This window comes from Chiloscyllium punctatum, chromosome 12, assembly GCF_047496795.1.
Source record: "Chiloscyllium punctatum isolate Juve2018m chromosome 12, sChiPun1.3, whole genome shotgun sequence".
NCBI lineage: Eukaryota > Metazoa > Chordata > Chondrichthyes > Orectolobiformes > Hemiscylliidae > Chiloscyllium > Chiloscyllium punctatum.
Window position 1 is genome coordinate 11,698,813 of NC_092750.1, and position 21,361 is coordinate 11,720,173.

The 21,361-nt window shown below is 39.5% G+C and overlaps 1 protein-coding gene across 3 annotated transcripts in view; it reads left to right on the plus strand.

Annotated features, from left to right (window-relative positions):
• Positions 1-21,361, plus strand: part of arih2 (ariadne homolog 2 (Drosophila)) — a 90,924-nt gene that overhangs the window by 19,711 nt on the left and 49,852 nt on the right. For all 3 annotated transcript variants that reach the window (XM_072581839.1, XM_072581840.1, XM_072581841.1), the window contains 4 exons: positions 1,378-1,719; positions 15,840-15,907; positions 19,394-19,457; positions 19,578-19,725. In XM_072581839.1, coding sequence (XP_072437940.1) covers positions 1,486-1,719; positions 15,840-15,907; positions 19,394-19,457; positions 19,578-19,725 — 514 coding nt within the window. In that variant the 5' untranslated portion in view covers positions 1,378-1,485. The remainder of the gene's footprint in view (positions 1-1,377; positions 1,720-15,839; positions 15,908-19,393; positions 19,458-19,577; positions 19,726-21,361) is intronic.

Here is a 21,361-nt window from a genome sequence, read left to right on the forward strand (position 1 = left end):
GTTTTGTGCATTTCTGGATTAGTAGTTTGGTGATGCAAAGTTAAAAATCTCACAGCACCAGGTTATAGTCCAACAGGTTTAATTGGAAGCATACTAGCTTTCGGAGCGACGCTCCTTCATCAGGTGATAGTGGAGGGCTCAATCCTAACACAGAATTTATAGCAAAAATTTAGTGTAATGTAACTGAAATTATACATTGAAAAATTGATTGTCTGTTAAGCCTTTCATCTGTTAGAATACAGCGATAGTTTCACTTCTTTCATGTGTAAATCACAAAACCTTTTTTAATAAAAAAAGTTGCCTTCTCGGGTTAGCTGTTAACAATGGTGATAGCGAGACAATATGTTGAAGATGTTCGCCCCCTGTGTTCTCTGTCTATGCCATGATGTTTAGATTGATTCTAATCTAAAAAGTGAGATAATGGAGTTCTACATGCATGCAGTTTTTGAGCTCAGAGTTCTACATGAGTGCATGCAGTTTTTGAGCAAAGTATAATGTAACCCTGAAAGTACAAATTCACCCCACAAAATATATGTGTGCATATGGGTCTTTGTCTGTCTGTCTGTCTGTGTGTGTCTGTCTGGGTTGGGGGTTGAGTGTGTGTGTGTGTGTGTGTGTAGTGATTGCAGAGTGTCTTAAGTCTGTGAGGGTGTGTGGGAGTGTGTGTGTGTGTACAGTGCAATGGTGGTCACCTGTAATGTGACATGAACCCAAGGTCCCAGTTGAGGCCCTCCCTATGGATTCATGTAGAACTCTGAGCTCAAAAACTGCATGAATTTATGTAAAACTCCGTTGTCTCACCATTCGAGAGGAGTCAATATCCATGGGAATGGATTAAGGTAAGAGATAAAAGGCTGAGATTAGAGTTGAGAAATTTATTTTATCCAGAGGCTGATGGTAGTCTGGAACTCACTGCCTGAAATGGTGATTGTGCTCAAAATTCTGGTAACATTAAAGCAGGTGTTTAGATATTTATTTGTGTTGCCTTAGTCTCCAGGGCTATGGTCCAAGGACTGGAAAGTGGGATCACTGAAATGACAACTTTGTTCATTTTTGGAATAAATCAGATGGTCTGCCTTGTGTCCTGTAAATGTCTGAATCTATAATAAAAAAAAGGAGATTTATGATCCTTCAAAATGAATATCTTCCACAGCTGTTGTCCTTGTTGACCTATGGTATGTACTTTGTTACTTTTGTAACTGTATCTAATCCTTTGGATTAGAAAATTGGTAGATTGAAAAGGGTTAGATATGATCTGTGAAACCATATCACAGGACGGAGCCATATTTATAAGAGGTGAAGGAAGTTTGAGTTACTACTTTGTTATTAGTAATTTGCATTATTTACTAATTTTGACAGTTTTGATCTTTCTTCTAGTAATCCAAAAAACAGATGAAGAGTGGAAGTGACCACTGACTTTGCAAACACAGTACTATATTTTGTTGGGTTTGGTCAAGTTTGTGGTGAATTCTTGCAGCTGTGACTATGTCGGTGGATATGAATAGCCAGAGTTCTGACAGTAATGATGACTATAATGGAGACTCTGAGGAAGAAGACCAGGGTGATATGAGTACCTATTACGAAGGAGTAGAGTGCGATGTGGAGCAGCAAGGTGCAGATGCCTTTGATCCAGAGGAATATCAGTTCACATGTCTGTCATACAAGGAGTCAGAGAATGTGTTAAATGAACAAGTGGATATCATGGCAGATGCTCTTAAGGTAAGACTTTGCAAGATATTTTGGGCCATTTTTTTGACACCTGCACGTTTGACCATTTTCCAAATACTGGGTGTCTACTTTGAAAGCGCAGAAGAACTTAAGCAAAATTCATTACAGGAACCTATTCTAATTTGAATTTGTGCAAAGATAATTCCAAGCTTCTTCTATTCTTTGTAAATTTTCTTCCTTTCACGAACTCATGGTGTGGTTAAATTGTTTGGGTGGCAGCAGCCCAACTAACACTTACTTACATGTGGACTTGCATCAGTGATTGTAGGTGATGGCACATTGTCCAAGTTAATGTCTGCACTTGGGGAATGGCGACACATGCTTACTTTACAGAAGCTGTCTTTGGAAGATAGCAGTGGGAAAGCTTGCAGTGCAACTACTTTGAACTCTCCTTGTATCCCTTAGAGTCCTGCAATATGAATGAAAATCACAGCCCAATATGCCTGTGCCAGTCCTTTAAACGAGTTCCATGTTAGTCCCACACCTTACTCTTTCTCTGTAGTTAAGTAATTTCTTCCTTTCAAATATAAATTCACTTCCCTTTTGAAAGTTCGTATTGTTGGCTTGCTCCTGACATTGTGAGCAGACAATGATGCAAGTCCCACTAAGTGGAGTTGACCTATTCCGGGTTGCACGTCTGTTGTAACTAGATATTGGACATAAGCAGATTACCAGGTAATAATGAATGTTGACAATTTCATCTTTAGTATAATAGCAAATTTGGACCATTATGATCAGTAATGTTGTTAAGGTTCTGTTTAATTGTACACTAGTTGTAATATGTTTTTGGGAAGAGAGTTCAAAACGGTTTCTTAAGGATGTTTTGATATTCTGCATTGGAAAATCCCAATACAACCATTCAAAAGCTGGTGGAATTGAAGCTTGTACAACGAAGAATATAACCTTAGTCAGGCCTTGTTGATACCAATGTTTTTCTTTTGGATAGAACTCTGTCCTATTCAATTCCTGGTAACATTGAGCTCTCCTTGAAGTTAAGGAGCACCACAGGATGAATTCAGTTTGGATGTTATTTTCGTCATTTGATTGTACATGATTATATCCTGTTGTAGGTTTCTTCACAACAGGCAGTACCAAATATTGGTGTCAATTCCAGGACTGTGGTGATTGAATAAGCTAAATTCTGGAAATCTGGTTTAGTATCATTATTTTCTGTAAGGTGTTCTTGCTTCTTGCTTTGCTCCACTCCCTCCATATGGGCCTAAAGAAAGGGTCACTGGACCAGAAACATTAACTTTGCTTTGTCCGCACAGATGCTGCCAGATCTGCTGTGTTTTTCCAACCATTTCCCTTTTTGTTTCTGATTCTAAGCATCCATAGTTCTTTGTTTTCTCTTCTTATGAGTAAAGACCTTTACTGAGAAACCATAGCTTGAATCTCATGCTTCATTCAGACTCTAGCTCCCTTTATTTTGTTGTTAGCCTTGGGTGCCTTAATTCCTCAGCCCCAATAACCCTTGGATTTTGCTGATAATTTACATCCTCCACACAGTTGGTCCTTTTGGTGAGAACTGTAAGTCCATGAGTCAGTTGACCATTCCTGATCCTCTTTCATGACTGCAGAACCCTGGACCAAGATCCCTATGATTTGGCTGAAACACCTGGAATTCCCAAAAGCCTAGTCCATCTGACATTGATTGTAAATCTGAGAAAGACTGACCAATCCTGATCCATCTGATTACAGGTGCTTCAATTTTGGCCCCTTTATTTATTATTTATATCAAATATTTCATGACCACATTGTCTTGTTCAGAATGTCTGAGAGGTAATGCTACTTGATGTATTTTACAAATAGGTAAAAACAAGGACTGCAGAAGCTGGAAACCAGAGTCTAGATTAGAGTGGTGCTGGAAAAGCACAGCATCCAAGGAGCAGGAAAATCGATGTTTCGGGCAAAAGCCCTCCATCAGGAATGATGAAAAGGCTTTTGCCCGAAACGTCAATTTTCCTGCTCCTCAGATGCTGCCTGACCTGCTGTATTTTACAAATAGTCCAATCATTTATTCGTATTCAAACAATGTGACCCTTTACCACGGCGAAAGCAGTCCAGACAACATGATCAGTTCACAATGGTTCTAAACATTTCTGCTGTTTGGAGATGGAACGACAACAGCACCCAGGCGGACAAAGGTTTGAATTATCCATTTCCTTTCTCAATGGGAATTTGTCATAGTAACACTGGCCAGGTTCCAATCCTATTCTATTAGATGATCAATCTCTGCATTGCGTCAGGTAATGATATTTTCTTGCACCAGTGTTCCATGATAGCAGTCAGACAATGTTCAAACCCTTTTGCTGAGCCACTGATTTTTATTTGCAACAATTTGCATGGGTTTTAAGATTCTTTTTCATATTCATAAAGTCCATTTGAAGGGATTCCGCTCTTACATCTTGGGATTGCACTGTTCAATTTCCTTGCTGGCTTTCTCTGTAGCAAAAATAGTTTATGGAACGGTTTGTTTATTTTGATCACAAATGATTCATTAAAACATTTCAATTCTTCCCCGATTTCCTTCTCTTTTCAAATTATTAGTAGAGGGATCGACTTTCAGAATCTGAGGTCATGCTGCAGCTGTACAAATCTCTGATGCAGCTGCTTATAGGAAGGACATGGAAGCTTTGGAAAGGGTTCAGAGGAGATTTACTAGGATGTTGCCTGGTATGGAGGGAGGGTCTTATGAGGAAAGATTGAGGGACTAGAGGCTGTTTTCGTTAGTGAAGAAGGTTGAGAGGTGACTTAATTGAGACATGTAAGATAATGAGAGGGTTAGATCGGCTGGACAGTCAGAGCCTTTTTCCGAGGATGGCAATGGCTAGCACGAGGGGTCATGGCTTCAAATTGAGGAGTGACAGATGTCAGAGGTAGTTTCTCTACTCAAAAAGTAGTAGGGGCATCTAACGCACTGCCTGAAACATTTGTAGACTCGCCAACTTTACCAGTATTTAAATGATCATTGCATAGGCATATGGACAAGAATGGAATAGTGTCGGTTAGATGGGCGTCAGATTGGTTTCACAGGCGATGCAACGTTGAGGGCCGAAGGGCCTGTACTGCACTGTAATGTTGTGTGTTCTATGTTCTAAGTTGACCTTTAAATAGCTACTGTATATTGAACATGAGGGACAGGAGTAGTAGTGATCCATTCTGTTACTCAGACCTGCTCGCCATGGTTAACCAGGCAAGTTAAGGATAACAATGTGCCACAGATGATTGGCAAACCAGACGATTAAGGAAGTTTTAAAACCCAACAAAGAAGACCCAAAAAAAAGAACAAAATAAACTTTGGGGGTGAGTTTCCAAGTATTATCAAGATGAACAGCAAACATGTCTTTAAATAAAAAGCAAGGGAGAAGCCACAGTGAACATAGGATGGAGTATAATAATGAGGAATCAGGAAATGATGGAAGAGTTGAATGAATACTTTGCATCTATCTTCACAGTTGAAGACTCCATTAATAGTCCAAAATTATGAAATATTCAAGGGTCAAAAGTAGTTGGAATCATACAGCAAACGAAAGCGAGCATCCCATAGTCTTTCACCATCCTATCCATCTGTGCTGACACCTTCAGGTATTTATGGGCTTGTACGCCAAGGTTACTTTATTCCTCCGTATTCCCTAGGGACTTAACATTCATTTTGTGTATCCATCCTTTATTCGATCTCCCAAAATTCAGCACCTCCCACTTATCATGATTAAATCCCATTGCCATTGTTTTGTCTGATTTGCCATCTGATCAATATCAGACTGGAGCATGACACCATCCTCCTCACTATCAATAGCACCACTAATTCTTGTCATTTGTAAACTTACTAATTATACTTTCCACATTCGTCTTCAAGTTATTAATATACGTAACAAACAGTAAGGGTCCCAGCATAAATCCCTGTGGTACACCACTCATCACAGGCTTCCAATCTCAAAATTAGTCCTCCGCCATCATCCTTTGCCTCCTGTTTGCAAGCTAATTCTGGATCCAGTTTGCAAACTTGCCTTGGGTCCCACATGATCTTAATGTTTGGAGCAACCTTCCATGTGGGACTCTTGTCTCAGGCCTTACTGAAGTCCATTTGAGTCACGTCAACTGCACCATCTCATCAATATGTTCAGTCACCTTTTCAAAACAAAAAGCTCAATTAAATTAGCCAGACAGGATCTACATCCAATAAATTCATGTGGATTATTCTTGATCAATCTCTGCCTTTCCAAGTGTTGGTTAATCCAATCCCTCAGAAATTTTTCCAACAACTTCATTACCACTGACATCAAACTAACTGGTCTATCCCTGCTGCCCTTCTTGAACAAAGGAACCTCGTTAGTCATTCTTCAATCATCTCGCATTTCTTCTGTGGCCAGTGAAGTCTTAAATATCTCTGCCAGTGCTCCAACAATCTTCTCCCTTGTGTCCAATACTAGTCTGGGATATATCTCTTCAGGCCCAGGGAATTTTATGCACCTTTATGCTTGCTATAACAAAAAAGTCTAATCTCCCCTCCTTAGTAATTTTAACATGTTCTAGAACTTCACCAACCCAACTGTAAGGAGTAAAGGAAATCAATACAATCATTAGACAATGGTGATGGGGATAAAATAGGTGAACACTGAGGTTACCAACTATCTGGCTCAGCCTTGGACTGTGACAAGGAAAGCTATTATCATTGTTTGGGGAACAGAGTTTAGCCATGGACTGGAGACAATAACTTTGATCTTCCCCATCTTGGAGGAATTTTCTGATGTTGGATAAGAAGTCAGGGTGTTGAGAAAGAATTCTAAGGTTAAGCTGGGTGTTGTAAGCATACATGTGGAGCTGGATATGAATTTGGTTGATGTCTTAAGTGGCAGCATCGAAGTGATAAACAAGAAGGTCTAAGGTTAGATCATTGATATCAGAAGTGTCATTGTGAAAAAAGAAGTGTAGGAGCACAGAATTATAATTGTCAGAATGACAAAACTGCTGAAATACTTTCTCTGCACTAACATGAATTATGCAGCAAATTTTCTTTGCAAATCCTCTTGCAGCATCTCGACTTGAATCTCTGAAATGGGACCAATATCCAAAAATGGTTGGAAAACTCTTTTATCAATTAATAAAATCACTTTGCATTGTGATGCTGGCATATGTGGATTTAAAAAAAACCCAGATCCCTGAATCACAAATTAGCTCACTTTTGCAAAAGCAGCTTATGTCATCTCTGAGCGTGCAGCACAAAAATCAGACCCTGATGTTTCTGCTCCCATTTGCTATCTGCTGTGAATTGTATTATGCACGGGAGATGGGTGTAGGACTAAACTTGGATGTGATGCAATCTATGATTAAATAGTCCTGAGATTTTGGCTAGTGAATATATTTAAAAAAAGAGGCCACATAAACAGAGCATCAGATGGCAGACTTACAGGGCTGTTCCCCAGACTGACCTATTGTCTTTGGGAAAGGAAGGGAGGAAATTGAAGGAAGGAACTGCCAGTGAGTTACCGAGGGAAAGCAGTAAACTTAACGAAAGCTTGTATAAGCGCTGCTTGGCTCTGTGCTAGTTTGAAGGTTGAGTTCAAGTTCAACTCAGAATTTTGGCACACAAATGAAGGTCACATGCTGATAATATAACTGAACTAGAAATCCAAAGGCCTAGAGAGATAGGGGCATATAAATTGAATTGATTGATACATTTGGAATAAAATGGAAGAACTGGATTGTTATACACGTCCATCTCTGGTTAAGAGCTTTCGTCTCCAAAAAAAAATTAACCTTTCTTACCCCGTATAGCCTACAAATGACGCGCAACAATGTGGTTGACTTTTAACTGCCCTCTGAAGTAGCCTGCTCGACAATCAGTTGTATCAAACTACTCCAGAAAAAAAAATCTGAACAGAACACCCAGCGTAGACTTTGGGAATAAAATCAAATTGGAAATGATCAGGAACACTCATGATCCAAGCTGATTGTAATACTGGACAGTTATCAGGAGCAAGACCTGGCTTGATCGACCATATATTTTATTTTTAATTTTTATTCACACTCTCTTCGTCACTAAATGAATTCACAAGATACTAGCAGTACACTTAAAACAAAAAACTAAAATTTACTATACAAGTGAAGAAAAATAAACTATATTACAGTGTACAAGAGCTATTTGAAGCTGTCTCAAACATTATCAGAAAGAAAGATTCAACTATTTTACCCTCTCAAACAACCTTCCAGATACTCCCAATTTTAGTGAAAGGTCAGAGACAAAAGTAGAAATTGCTGGAAAATCTCAGCAGGTCGAGCAGTATCTAGAGAGAAAATAGAGTTTATGATTCAGGTTGAGTGGCCCTTCCTCAGAACTGCTCAGATTCCCAGTTCTGAGAAAGGGTCACTCAACCCGAAACGTTGACTGTGTTTTCTGTCCACAGATGCTGCCAGACCTGTTGAGCTTTTCCAGCAATTTCTATTTTTTTGACATTGATTTTCAGCCTCCACAGTCCTTTCAGTTTTTATTTAGTGAAAAGTCACCCCTTTTGCCATGTCACAATTTCTTGTTCAGGTGGCATGGCTGTAATTTTAATTTTTTTGGAAAGTTTTTTCATTAACTCAACGCTATTTTCTTTAGTTAATGTCTCTTCCTGAGACCCCTTAAGCTACTAACTCAGCTCACCATTTAATGTGTTCCTTAAACTCATGTCTTCAACAATTTGTGAAATGCCTTCCCCTCTATCACCTCAATAGGCTTATGCTGTTGAAGCTTTCTCTTTGTTAATTTCTATGCCACTCAGGACTTCTTTTCAACCCATTCTGTTTATTGGGACCTCCTCTCTTTCAATGACCCTGCATGTTGACTGTTTCTGGATTATTCTGACTTTGTATTATGTGACTTCTGTTGCTAGGTAACAGCAGGTTTTTCCTCTTCTGTCCTGTCTTCCTGAATACACCAAACTGTTAGCCTCAAGTCACTTTGTGTGCAAGTCAGAACGCAATACAGGACACAGTGTAATCATATGTGCAGGAAATGCATGTTCTTATGTTGGGTCTTTAAAATTCCAGTGACGGGGAGTAAGTAAGAACTGCAGGTGCTGGAAATCAGTGTCAAAAGGTGTGACGCTGGAAAAGCATGATGAAGGGCTTATGCCTGAGATATCAACTCTCCTTCTTGGATGCTGCCTGACCTGTGTTTTTACAGCAACACATATTTTGACTCTTTAAAATTCCACCTCTGTATGGGATCGGGTTCATAAGGATGAGTATTTGTAAGTCGGACGTTTGTGAATTGGGGACATCCTGTATGGGTAATGTTTGCATAATTTACTTTTGCAAGGAATTGCAATGTATCAGTAATGAATTAAAATAGATCTACATTTTTCACATGAAGCAAAGTCTGAACTCAAGGAGTGAAAATAAATGTAGTCAGGAATTGGGTCAGGTGATGTGATGAGAGAGCAGAAATAGTGGAAATGTATTTTTAAGGTTTTATTGGTTTTGAAGATGAGTCAGAAAATTTGTTGAAATGGTCATGATAATCATATTGTACGACTGTTATCATTACTTCCTCTTTCTGTCAATGTGAAGAGAAAATTGTTCATTTCTTGGAAGTTAGTACACTCAGTGTTCACTGCTTGTTATGACTGTTTATTGTTAGGCTTATTTCATTAAAACTGTGTTTTTAGCCTGTTTATCCTGGTCGAGCATATCTGGCAGAGAATAGCTTGTCTAGAGAAGCTTAAAAAGAAGCACTGGCCTAAACAAGTTTCAATTGACTGTCAGAGACTAATTTCCTAGATTTGTTCCCACATTTGTTGGCATGCACTTCTGTGTGTTTTCATTTTCCCATGATGTGGAAGTGCTGGTGTTGGATTGGGGTGGACAATGTTAAAACTCCCACAGCACCAGGTTATAATCCAACAGGTTTATTTGGTAGTACAAGCTTTCAGAGCACTGCTCACAGTTTCCTGATGAAGGAGCAGCGCTCTGAAAGCTTGTACTTCCAAATAAACCTGTTGGATTATAACCTCGTGCCGAGTGATATTTAACTTCAGTTTCCCAGAAGAACATTCTATTGAGATGGTGGGGGGGGGGGGGGGAAGATGTGAGAGACAAGCTGGATGATCCAGAAACTGGTTAATCTATTCTTAAAAACTCTTCAGTCACAAAGTAACTTTTGTCTCTTTCTTTTGCCAAAATTATGAAATGATACCTTAGCTTGAGTTATAAGATCTTTCACCAGCTTGAAACATTTTGTAGATTTTTATTGAAATTAGTGCAGGTCAAAGATTTATTGATGAATAAAAATCATGTAGTAACTGGCATTTGAAGGAGGTAAGCTGATTATACTTGTTAGGAACTGGTTTGTTACCTAAGGGCCAACCATTAACCTTTCACATGGTAACAAACATTCTGTTTCTAGTATTTTTATCATAGCATATTTGTGTTGAAATAGTACTCTTTTTGAACCTTTTGAGCAAGGTGCGGCTGCATGTCTATAGCTCAGTTTGAAAGTGTCCATCAGAATACAAGTTGAACCTGTTAACTTTAGAAGTTGATGAAACACTTTTCTTTTTGCCTTTTGGATTAACTGTGTAGTAGTGGTTGCCCTCAGTTTTTAAAAATTGGTTGAAAAGATAGATCTTTGCACAGTACAGCCACTTATTGTTACTAATGAACTTATTTGAAAAGAAAGATTGTGGTTGACAGCAGTTTTTTTTCCCTACAGATTGAATGATCCTTCAGTCACTGGCATCTCACTACACTGTATTCCCATTAAAATCAGTGAAATTAAAAATGGCTTAGGCTGCTGATCGAGTGAAATGTCCTGATGTTTACAGTTGTTGATTTGTCTAAAGTAGAAGTATGTTCTGCACTGTGCTATGTCTTCCAAAAATGTTTTTAAAATGTCCTGTTTATCCAGATGTGTTGGATCCATTCTGTGGGGTGAATCATAATGGCATTTTAATTATGTCATGATCAACTGGGGTCATGCGTGAGAAGTTGAGCTCCATTATTATCAGATTCATCACAAACGTGAAAAGATTCCGTCAACTACCCAAAATTCCCAGTATACCCAACTGACGAATTTGGGATAATGCCCAAGTCCGTTAGAAATCGTGATAACAGAGCATAAGGAGAGCCAGTGCATGTGGTATATTTGGACTTTGAGAAGGCTTTTTATAAGTCACTCTTGAAAGGTTAGTGAGCATACTGAAAGCACATAGGGTAGGTGTAATGTATTGGCATGGATTGGGAATTGATGGACAGACAGGAAACCAGAATGGCAATAAATGAATCTTTTTTTCCTGAGTGGCAAGCTATGACCCGTGGGGTAAAGATCAGTGTTTGAGCCTCAGCTGTTCGCAACACGTATAAATGACCTGGCTGAGGGAACCAAATGCAAATTTCTAAGTTTATTGACAACACAAAACTGGGCAGGATTGAGAGTCATGAGGAGACTTTAAAAAGACTTCAAGGTGATATAGGCAAATTGAGCGAGTAGGCAAACATATAACAGGTGCAGCACAGTGTGGCTAAATGTGAAGTTGCACACTTTGGTGTGAGAAGCCAAAAGGAAGAGTATTCTTTAAATTGTGAAGCTGGGATTTGTGTATGTCCAAAGAGATCTGGGTGTCCTTGTCTGCCAGTCACTAAAAGTAGACAGGCGGGTGTAGGAAGCAGTCAGGAAAGTAAATTATATATTGGCCTTCATAGCAAAGGGATGAGAGTTCAGAAGTTGGAATGTTTCACGATAGTAATGCAGGGCCTTGGTGAGATCACAGCTGGAGTGTTGCATGCAGTTTTGACCATAAGACATAGGAGTGGAAATAAAGCTATTGGCCCGTTGAGTCCACTCCGCCATTTAATCATGGCTGATGAGTATTTCAACTCTACTTACCTGCACTCCCCCAATAGCCTTTAATTCCTTGCGAGATCAATAATTTATCAATCTCTACCTTGAAGACATTTAACGTCCCGGCCTCCACTGCACTCCATGGCAATGAATTCCACAGGCCCAGCACTCTCTGGCTGAAGAAATGTCTCCTCATTTCCATTCTAAATTGACCCCCTCTAATTTTAAAGTTGTGCTCACGGGTCCTGGTCTCCCTGCCTAATGGAAACAACTTCCCAGCATCCACCCTTTCTAAGCATTATCTGTAAGTTTCTATTAGATATCCCCTCAACCTTCTAAACTTTAATAAATACAATCCCGGGATCCTCAGCAATTTGTTGTATGTTAGGCCTACTATTCCAGGGATCATCCATGTGAATCTACTTTCTGAGGTGTGGGGCCCAAATTTGGACACCATATTCTAAATGGGGCCTAACGAGAGCTTTATAAAGTCTCGGAAACACATCACTGCTTTTATGTTCCAACCCTCTCGAGATAAATGACAGCATTCCATTTATTTTCTTAATCACAGACTCGACCTGCAAGTCACCCTTTAGAGAATCCTAGACTAGCATTCCCAGATTCCTTTGTACTTCAGCTTTATGAATTTTCTTACCGTTTAGAAAATAGTCCATGCCTGTATTCTTTTTTCCAAAGTTCAAGACCTCTCATTTGCTCACGTTGAATTTCATCAGCCATTTCCTGAACCACTCTCCTAAACTGTCTAAATCTTTCTGCAACCTCCCCACCTCCTCAGTACTACCTACCTATCCACCTGACTTCATATCATTGGGAAACTTTGCCAGAATGCCCCCAGTCCCTTCATCCAGATCGTGAAGATATAAAGTGAACAGCTGCGGCCCCAATACTGAATCCTGCGGGACCCCACTTGTCACCAGCTGCTATTCCATAAAAGAACCTTTTATCCCAACTCTCCACCTTCTGTCAGACAACCAATCCTCAATCCATGCTCATCCATCCAGTAGCTCACTTCGAATTCCATGGGCCCTCACTTTACTCAGCAGCCTCCTGTGAGGCCTTATCAAAGGCCTTTTGGAAGTCTAGATAGATAAACATTCACTCGGTTTCTCTGGTCTAACCTACTTGTTACCTCTTCAAAGAACTTTAACAGGTTTGTCAGGCATGACCTCCCCTTAGTAAACCCATGCTGACTTGTTCTAATCCGACCCTGCACTTCCAAGAATTTAGTAACCTCATCCTTTATGATAGATTCTAGGATTTTACAAACTGCAACTACTGAGGTTAGGCTAATCAACTTATAACTTTCCATCTTTTGTTTTGATCCTTTCTTGAACAAGGGAGTTATAACAGTAATTTTCTGATCATCTGGGACTTTCCCTGACTCCAGTGACTTTTAAAGGATCACAACCAATGCATCTGCTATTTCCTCAGCCGCCTCCCTCTGAACTCTAAGATGTAGCCCATCGGGGCCAGGAGATTTTTCAATTTTTAGACCTTGTAGCTTTTCGAGCACTTTCTCTTTTGTAATGGCTATCATACTCCACTCTTTCCCTGACTCTCCCTAATTGTTGGGTTATTATTCATGTCTTCCACTGTGAAGACTGATGCAAAGTTATTAACTTCTTCAGCTTTTTCCTTCTCTCCCATCACTAGCCTTCCAGCATCAATTTGAAGCAGCCCAATATTTGCTTTTGCCTCTTGTTTGTTTCTTTATGTATTGAAAGGAACTTTTACTATCATTTCTAATATTGCTGGCAAGCCTACCTTCATATTTGATCTTCTACTCCGTCCTTATTTCTCTCTTTGTTATCTTCTGCTTGTTTTTGTAGCCTTCCCAATCTTCTGATTTCCCAGTGCTCTTGGCCACTTTACAGGATCTTTCTTTTTCTTTGATACATTTCCTGACTTCCTTTGTCAGCCATGGCTGTCTAATCCCCCCAAGATAATCTATCTTTTCTTTGGAATGAACCTCTGTACTGTTTCCGCAACTCCTGCAATTGTTGCTCTCCTGTCTTCCCCACTAGGCTCTGCTTCTCGTCACTTTTCGTCAGTACCTCTCTCGTGCTCCTGTAATTACCTTTATTTAACTGTAACACCATTACATCCAGTTTTCCCTTCTCTTTTCAACCTGCAGATTGAACTCTACCATGTTATGATCGCTGTCTCCTAAGTGTTCCCTTACTTTAAGATCTTTTATAAAGTCTGGCTCATTGCATAGTACTAAGTCCAGAATAGCCTCCTTCCTTGGGGGCTTCATCACAATCTGTTCCAAAAAGCCATCCTGTAAGCATTCCCTTTCTTTGGATCCACCAGCAACATTATTCATCTAGTCCACCTACATGTTGAAGTCCCCCATGATCACCGTGACCTTGCCTTTCTGACATGCCTTTTCTATTTCCCGGTATCTTGTGCTCCTGGTCCTGACCACTGTTAGGTTTCCCAACCAAAGAAAGGATATACTTCCCATAAAGGAAGTGCAAATAAAGTACCTTGACTAATACCAGAATTGGCAGGACTGTCAAAGGAGAGATTGGTTTAACTGGACCTGTATTCATTAGAGTTAAGAAATATGAATGGGGATCTGGTTGGGGAAAGAAATATATTTGGGGAGTCTGGTACCAGTGGACACAGTATCAGGATACAAGGTAGACCATTTTGTACTGAGATGAGAAAAACCTTCTTCACTCAAAGGTAGCAAACCTGTGGAATTCTCTACCACAAAAGACTGTGAAGGCCAAGTCACTAAATATATCAAGAAAGATTTTTTTTGAGACTTTAAAGACATCAAGGGGAAATAGGGTTGAAATAGAGGATTGGCAATGGCCATATTGAATGGCACAGGCTCAAAGAGCCTCCTAATGTCCACAACTGTTTATTGTAACCAAACTGTTTGTAATCTATAGCAATTAGGAAATGTGAATTTTTAACTTTGTACACCCCAGTCCAACACCGGCATTTCCAAATCATTCTTAAATTAACCCTTCACAAATGTCCAGATCACAAGACCTGGACATTCAAGGATCTGTGCAACAAGTATGACAACACCAAGCTGGACCATTGAAGTTGCTGATTTTTCTTTTCGTTTCTACCTTTTCCATTCAATCCTTTGCTATCGACCCAAGATTGTTTGCACACCAGTGTTCTCTTTGATCTACTGGTTGCTGTTTTGTCCCTTCACTATCCTTGAAGTTGTTTTATTCCTCTTTTAAAGGGAATTTGCAGGAAACATTAAAGTAGAAGATAATTACCTGTTACTTTCACTCAGGAAAGAAAGAGTGACATTTTTTTTAATGCTGTTGCATTGTAGGCTTTCTGTTTCTCTACATTTGTCCCATCAAAACCTTGTTTACCTGGTCAGGAGCCAATCAGAACATGTTGTCAAGCAATTACCCTGGTTCAGAAACTACATCCATGGGATCTGCTTTTTTCCTCCCACTTCCAGGAAAATGTGACACATAATACATCTCCCAATGTACTCAAGTAAACACAACTTTTAAAATTGCAGTCATCTCTTTGCATAGTCACCTTGCTTTAAAGCAGTCTTTTTAGCCTGCAGTCAAAATAAAGGAAAATGAAAAATATGGACTTTATAATTACTGGAGACCAAATTGAAGTACTCTACAAGTTTGACATGGTAGTCAAGCTAAGCCTCTGATAGCATGTTCTCAACAATGCCTCTCTCCAACCTTCTAATTCCTAATGTTCCTCTTGATAATGTTTTAATGGTCTCTTTAATTGGAATTTCCACAATTGCTGAAAGTGATTTTTCCAGTTGAATGCCATATTACGGCACTTGGTTTATTTCAGTTGGAAACTAGGTTAAGACTGCATTGCATATTTCACCCAGCACACTGACAGCCAGCAGAACAAAATGGTAATTCCTTTTAATTAGGGCTTGGACGACTGCTGACAAGAACATCTGCTGAATTTTTATGCCAAATAGCTCCCCCTCTTGTATCTATTTGACAAAAAAAAATTGACATTTTGCAGTACATGGGAAAATATTGCAAAGTCATGGGAATAGAGTAATGTCAATAGGAGTTATTTTTGAGTGATGGTATTCATGCCTTATAGTACTATGACAATATACAGTTAAGGGAGTGTGTCTATTAAAATGTTGACAAGTTGGCTGCCCAGTCAAGCTGTATATGGCAGTGCAGAAAGGATTGTTGCATTGGAGCTTTGTGGTACTGGGAGACTTGATTTATTTGTGACCTAGTCTGTCAAATTTATTTGTGTCTCATTCACTTCTGTTTATTTTCAGGTTCAGCCATCTGTAGCAAAGCTTATTTTAGTTAATTTTCATTGGAAAACCTCTGATATTTCAGAAAGGTAAGGAATATCTTCCTCTGTTCTAACATTACTTTGTGTTTGCAACCTGACATGTCTGTACACCAGCCTGACTTTACATCTTGCTCTAATCCATGATTATTTTTTTGCTGACAACTCTGGCTTTATTTAAACTATCCTGACTGCAGCCTGTTTATATTTGCATCTGTGTAAGTTGTGTATAAGATGTGTACATACAGAAAAAATGATGGAATATGTCATAATGCTTCATAATGCTTATTATTTGCAGCAACTAAAAACATTAATGCAGTGCTGTAAGTTTCTAAATCCTGCTCTCTTGGGCATACTGTTGTTTGTTTTCATGAATTGTGTTTTAGTCCATCTTGGATGGAGATGTCACTGAGAGAAGAAGTTGCTTCTAGTTTGAGAAACCTAGCTGAAAATTGTGTGTGATGAAACCCACTTTTTGATTGGTACATCAAACGGTGGGGACTAGGTGATGACGACAACCTTGTTTGTGAAAGGAAGGAAAAGCAAAGGGAGGTAAAAAGCATCGCTATCCTGAAATTTGAAAACTGCAAAATGAATGGAATGTGTGTCTAAGACATGACCACCTCTTGATTGAAGCTCCTGCCAGTTCCACCATTTTCGCAGCAAGCCATTTCAGTCTGAACTCTTTAAGCCTCCTGAGTTGCTGAAACCAGATAGACTGCTCCTGATTTTCACTGTTTGAAGAAAGGTTATTGTTTCTTCCAGGTAACAGGAATGTAACCATTTGAGTGAGGTTATTCTTTAACTGCTACAGTTATTCTTCACTTTTGTATCTGTTAGCTGCACTCCAGTTTTCATAGTGGTGACCTGGATTATGTAGTATTTGTCATCCAATGGTTCTCAATTGACAGGCTTAATTGAAATTTGATCTATTACACTCTGACTGATAATTTTGCTTTCTTCCTTAAATATACATAGTGGGCCAAGTTAGCACCTCTAATGAGAAAAGATGAGTTAATGCTCGATTTGAGAGAAACACATTGGATATGTCATTGAATGGAATTTATCAGGGTATGAAGATAACGTCTCTAGGTGACCTTTTTTATGCAGTAGACTTTCATGGAGTCATAGAACTCTGTCAAACAGAAAGAGGCCCATTGGTCTATTTAGTTAAAAACCACTATCTCATTATTCTCATCCCATTTTCCTGCACTTAGTGCATAGTCTTGGGCTCTTGCTATATCAAGGCACACATCTAAATTCTTCTTAGATATTACAAGGTTTTCTGCCTGTACCACCACATAGGCAGTGAGTTCCAGATTCCCACCACCCTCTGGATGAAAAAAGCATTCCTCATGCCCCCTCTAAATCTCTTGACCTGAATCGAAATCTTTGCCCTCTGGATCCCTCTAGCATTGGGAAAAGTCCCCTCCAGTCTACACCCCTCATTATTTTGTACATCAGCACCATGCTGCACTCCTTCACCACCCCCCCCCTCCTCCCCCCCCAAATACAACATCCTGGTAAGCCACCTCTGCATTCTCACCAGTGCAATCACTCCCCTCCAATAATGTGGATTCTAGAACTGAATACTATGTCAGTTGTGGGCTAACCAACTTTTTATACAGTTCCACCATAACTTCCCTGCTCTTAAGCTCTATTCCTTGGCTAATATAGCAGATTTCTGGAAAGAGAACAGTTTCTGAAGGTTTTGGGTTTGTTGGGGCTGATGAAGAGCTTATGCCCGAAACATTGATTCTCCTGCTCCTTGGATGCTGTGCTTTTCCAGCACCACACACTCAATTGTATTATGTAGTATCCCGTATGGTACCTTAACCACTACATCAACAAGTCCATAGTCATCTGCCTACACACATTGTATGGTTGATCTAGCTTTAGGAGGATTGAATAGTTATGTTACATGCTTGTTTTTGAGCATTTTAATCAGGAAAAAGAGCCCATTTGCTCGGTATCACTATTTCTGATCCCATTGTCTCCTCCCAATGCGTTTCCTCCAATTCAATCCTTCTATTCCTTTAGATTTATTACTTGTTTATCCCTCATGTTTATTACTTTTGTCTGAAATGCATTAAGTCAATGCACAGCACAGAAGGAGGTCTTTCACTCCAGAAAGTCCTGGCTTTCTGTCAAACAATTTAATCTGTCCCATTGTATCATTATATCCACAGTTATGCAAGTTTATTTCCTTCAAGTATCCATCTAGTTTCCTTGTGAGATTATGCATATTTGCTCAGATTTTTCTTTGTTGGCTTGATCTAAACCTTGAACATATCTATTAAATATCCTTTTGTTCTCTTTTGCTCCAAAATGAACAGCCCAAATTCTTCAATCTAATTTCTAACTGAAATTCTTCATCCATGGCGAATCCTCCATCTATGGTAAATCTTCTCTGTAGCCAGTTTCATATGCTCCCTAATGTGGTGGCCAGAACTGGGCACACTGCTGTGGTTACACCTCAATCATAATGATTGGCCAGAAATTATAAAGATTCAGCGTAATTACGTTGTTTTCTACTCAGTGCTTCAGTGACGAAGGCCAAGATTACATGTACTTTAATAACTGCTGTCCATAAATACTGCTACCTTACTGTACATGCTTGAGAATTGTGCTATTTTGTTTATATTCCCTCTGCTTATCCCTGAAAGCGAAAATGTTTCACCTTCCACTTCTCTGTACTAAATTCCCTTTGTCCTAACCAACCTTTCCTTTTGCAATTGGTTCACCTCATCTTTACTGTTTAGCATACCTCCAGATGCTGTCAGCAAATTTTGAAATATTAATCTGTATTCCAATATCCAGCTCATTTTTATATATCAAAAAAGACAGCGATCTGAGCACTGACCTGTGGGAGACACAACTGTCTACCATTCCCAATCTAAAAAAGAGCCATATGCCCCCATGACTTGAAACCAAAAAATGCTGGAACTCGCACTAGGTCAGGCAGCATCCATGGAGACAGAGCAAGCTAATGATTCGAGCTTTACTTGTTGCATTCTTTGTCACCATTTCCTCTCTCCCATCCCCCTCCCCTCCAGCTCCCGTGAGACCATTTGTTTCCAGTCTGGTAGTTGGACACACTACTGTTCTGTCCTTCTCACATTCTTGCCACTTAATCTGCACCTGTATGATCAGCAACCTTTTCTTCCCCCAGCACACCACCCCCACACTAATGCATAAATACTGCCCCTTTCACACTTCATGTCAGCTCTGATGAAGAGTCCTCTCAATTTGAAACGTGAGCTTGCTCTCTCTTCATGATGCTGCCTGACCGACTGCGAGTTCCAGCGTTTTTTGTTTTCAGTACAGATCCCAGCATCAGCAGTAATTTATTCCTACTTTGGATTTACGATGACTTGCTGTCTTCTGTTCTTAAACATTTTTTAAAAACTCAAGCTGACACTGACCTTCTCTCGCATAAGCCTCTGTTTTGTTAATGAGCCTTTGGTGCGGTTAAGTTAATTGAACAAGTATGAATTAGACAAAGTTACTATTTGAGTGTCATCATTTTTTTTTCAGGCACAAATCTAACCCAACTCAGCTTCTGGTGGAGGCCAGGGTTCAGCCGAAAACAGCAAAAAATGTAAGTGCTTGAAATGCACAATTGCATTTAATTTTCAGAAGTTTCAAGAAACAGAAAGCACTGTTGGTATATGTGATGTTGGTGATCAATGCAATTCGTGTATTTCATTTTGTTTTCCAGACGTTTATCCATTCTTCTCATCATTGTGGTGTATGCCTGCAGTCAGTTCGAAAGGAGAATTTACTGTCCTTACCCTGCCACCATCCATTCTGCCGCAGTTGTTGGGAGCAACATAGCACTGTACTGGTGAAAGATGGCATCGGAGTGGGTGAGTCCAGGAGTTGATATTATGATAAATATGAGGATTCATGAAGTCAGGTTTTCTAATAACAACCTGCAAGAATTTTGTCGTCTGTCGTTCAAATAGTCTTCTGTCAAAAATGTCTTTTTAAATTTAGGAACAGTGTGTATCTTTGTAAACATCATTCACACCCCTGTATAGAGCCAGCCAGATAAGGCATTACTTTCGGCCATGATATGGAGGTGTTGGACGGGGGTGGACAGAGTTAAAACTCTCACAACACCAGGTTATCGCCCAACAAGTTTATTTGGAAATACAAGCTTTCGGAGTGCTGCTCTTTCGTTAGGTAGCAAGTGGGGCAGGATCATAGGACACAAATTCATAGGACACAGATCAGTTATCCTAGACCCCTGTTTGAAGGAGCAGCGCTTTGAAAGCTAGTACTTCCAAATAAACTTGTTCAACTATAACCTGGTGTTGTGAGCTTTTTAACTTTGTCTAGCCCAGTCCAACACTGGCACCTCCACATGATCTGTTTGTGGTTTACCCAACCTCTAAAGCTGGTGGAAGGGTTGGTCTTTCAGTTTGGTTTACAGTTGCTTTAGGATGAAAGTATTTGCATCTATCTCAGTGACTGACCAAAGATTATTTTTAAGTAGTTACAACTGGGGCCTTTAGATGAGAAGGCCAGATAGTTAATATCATCAGTGAATGATGACTTAGAAAAGTCTTTCTCTCCCCAAAATGGAAAATAAAAAAAGTGCTCAAATTAATCAGCTGTCTCTCAGGTTCCAACTGTTGTTTGATACCAGATTGTCATCTTGAGGAGCGGGAGACTGCAGGGCTTTTCAGTCCCTCATGTTTTCTCAGTGAGGATTCTCAGTTCCAAAGGATTTTGAAGAAGAGATATGAGATTCAAAAGTGAACTCTGTTTCTCTCTCCACAGATGCTGCTAGGCCTGCTGAGATTCTTCAATAGTTTGTTTTTATTCCAGATCTCCAGCATTTGCAGTACTTTTTTTTTATACAGGATGAATTGAGGCAATTTATGTCCTATTACAGAGTGAACAGTTTACACGTTGATGGCATTTTTTGTCTTAAGGATAAATGGTCATTGTCAGTCTGTTGTGTCGCAACAGGATGCGATAAGGGGTTTGCTATCTGGTTACCCGGGTGGGCTTCAGATTGTAGATATGCTGCAGGTGTGTCGTAGAATCCTAATGCATCTTTTGAAAGAGAAAATTTCAGGAAAGTATGGATATTCTAGAAAATGGCTTGGTAGGTCTGAAGTATCTTTGGATTTGAAAACCAAGTAATAATGCTGGAACAGACATTAAGTGAACCAACATCTGGAAATAAGAAAAGATTACGGTTTGAGCCTCTTGGAAATGTTAAGGAAAGATTCTTTTGGATGGACTGCAATAGAAATCCTTAACGGTGAACTTTGTTCCCCAAAATGATTTGAGGACAGTTTATTCCGAGCATTTACTTTTCCCAAATGAGTCTGAATAGGTGGCTGAAAATGTGTAGGAGCATGCAGTGTGATTTTATATAATCTTTTGGACACAAGGTTAATTTAAAATTAAAAGCTCACCTTTTTCTCAAAGCTTTCATGTAAGGTTCTTTACTGTATTGTTGATGGTATGTTTGTATGTTGATCTTTG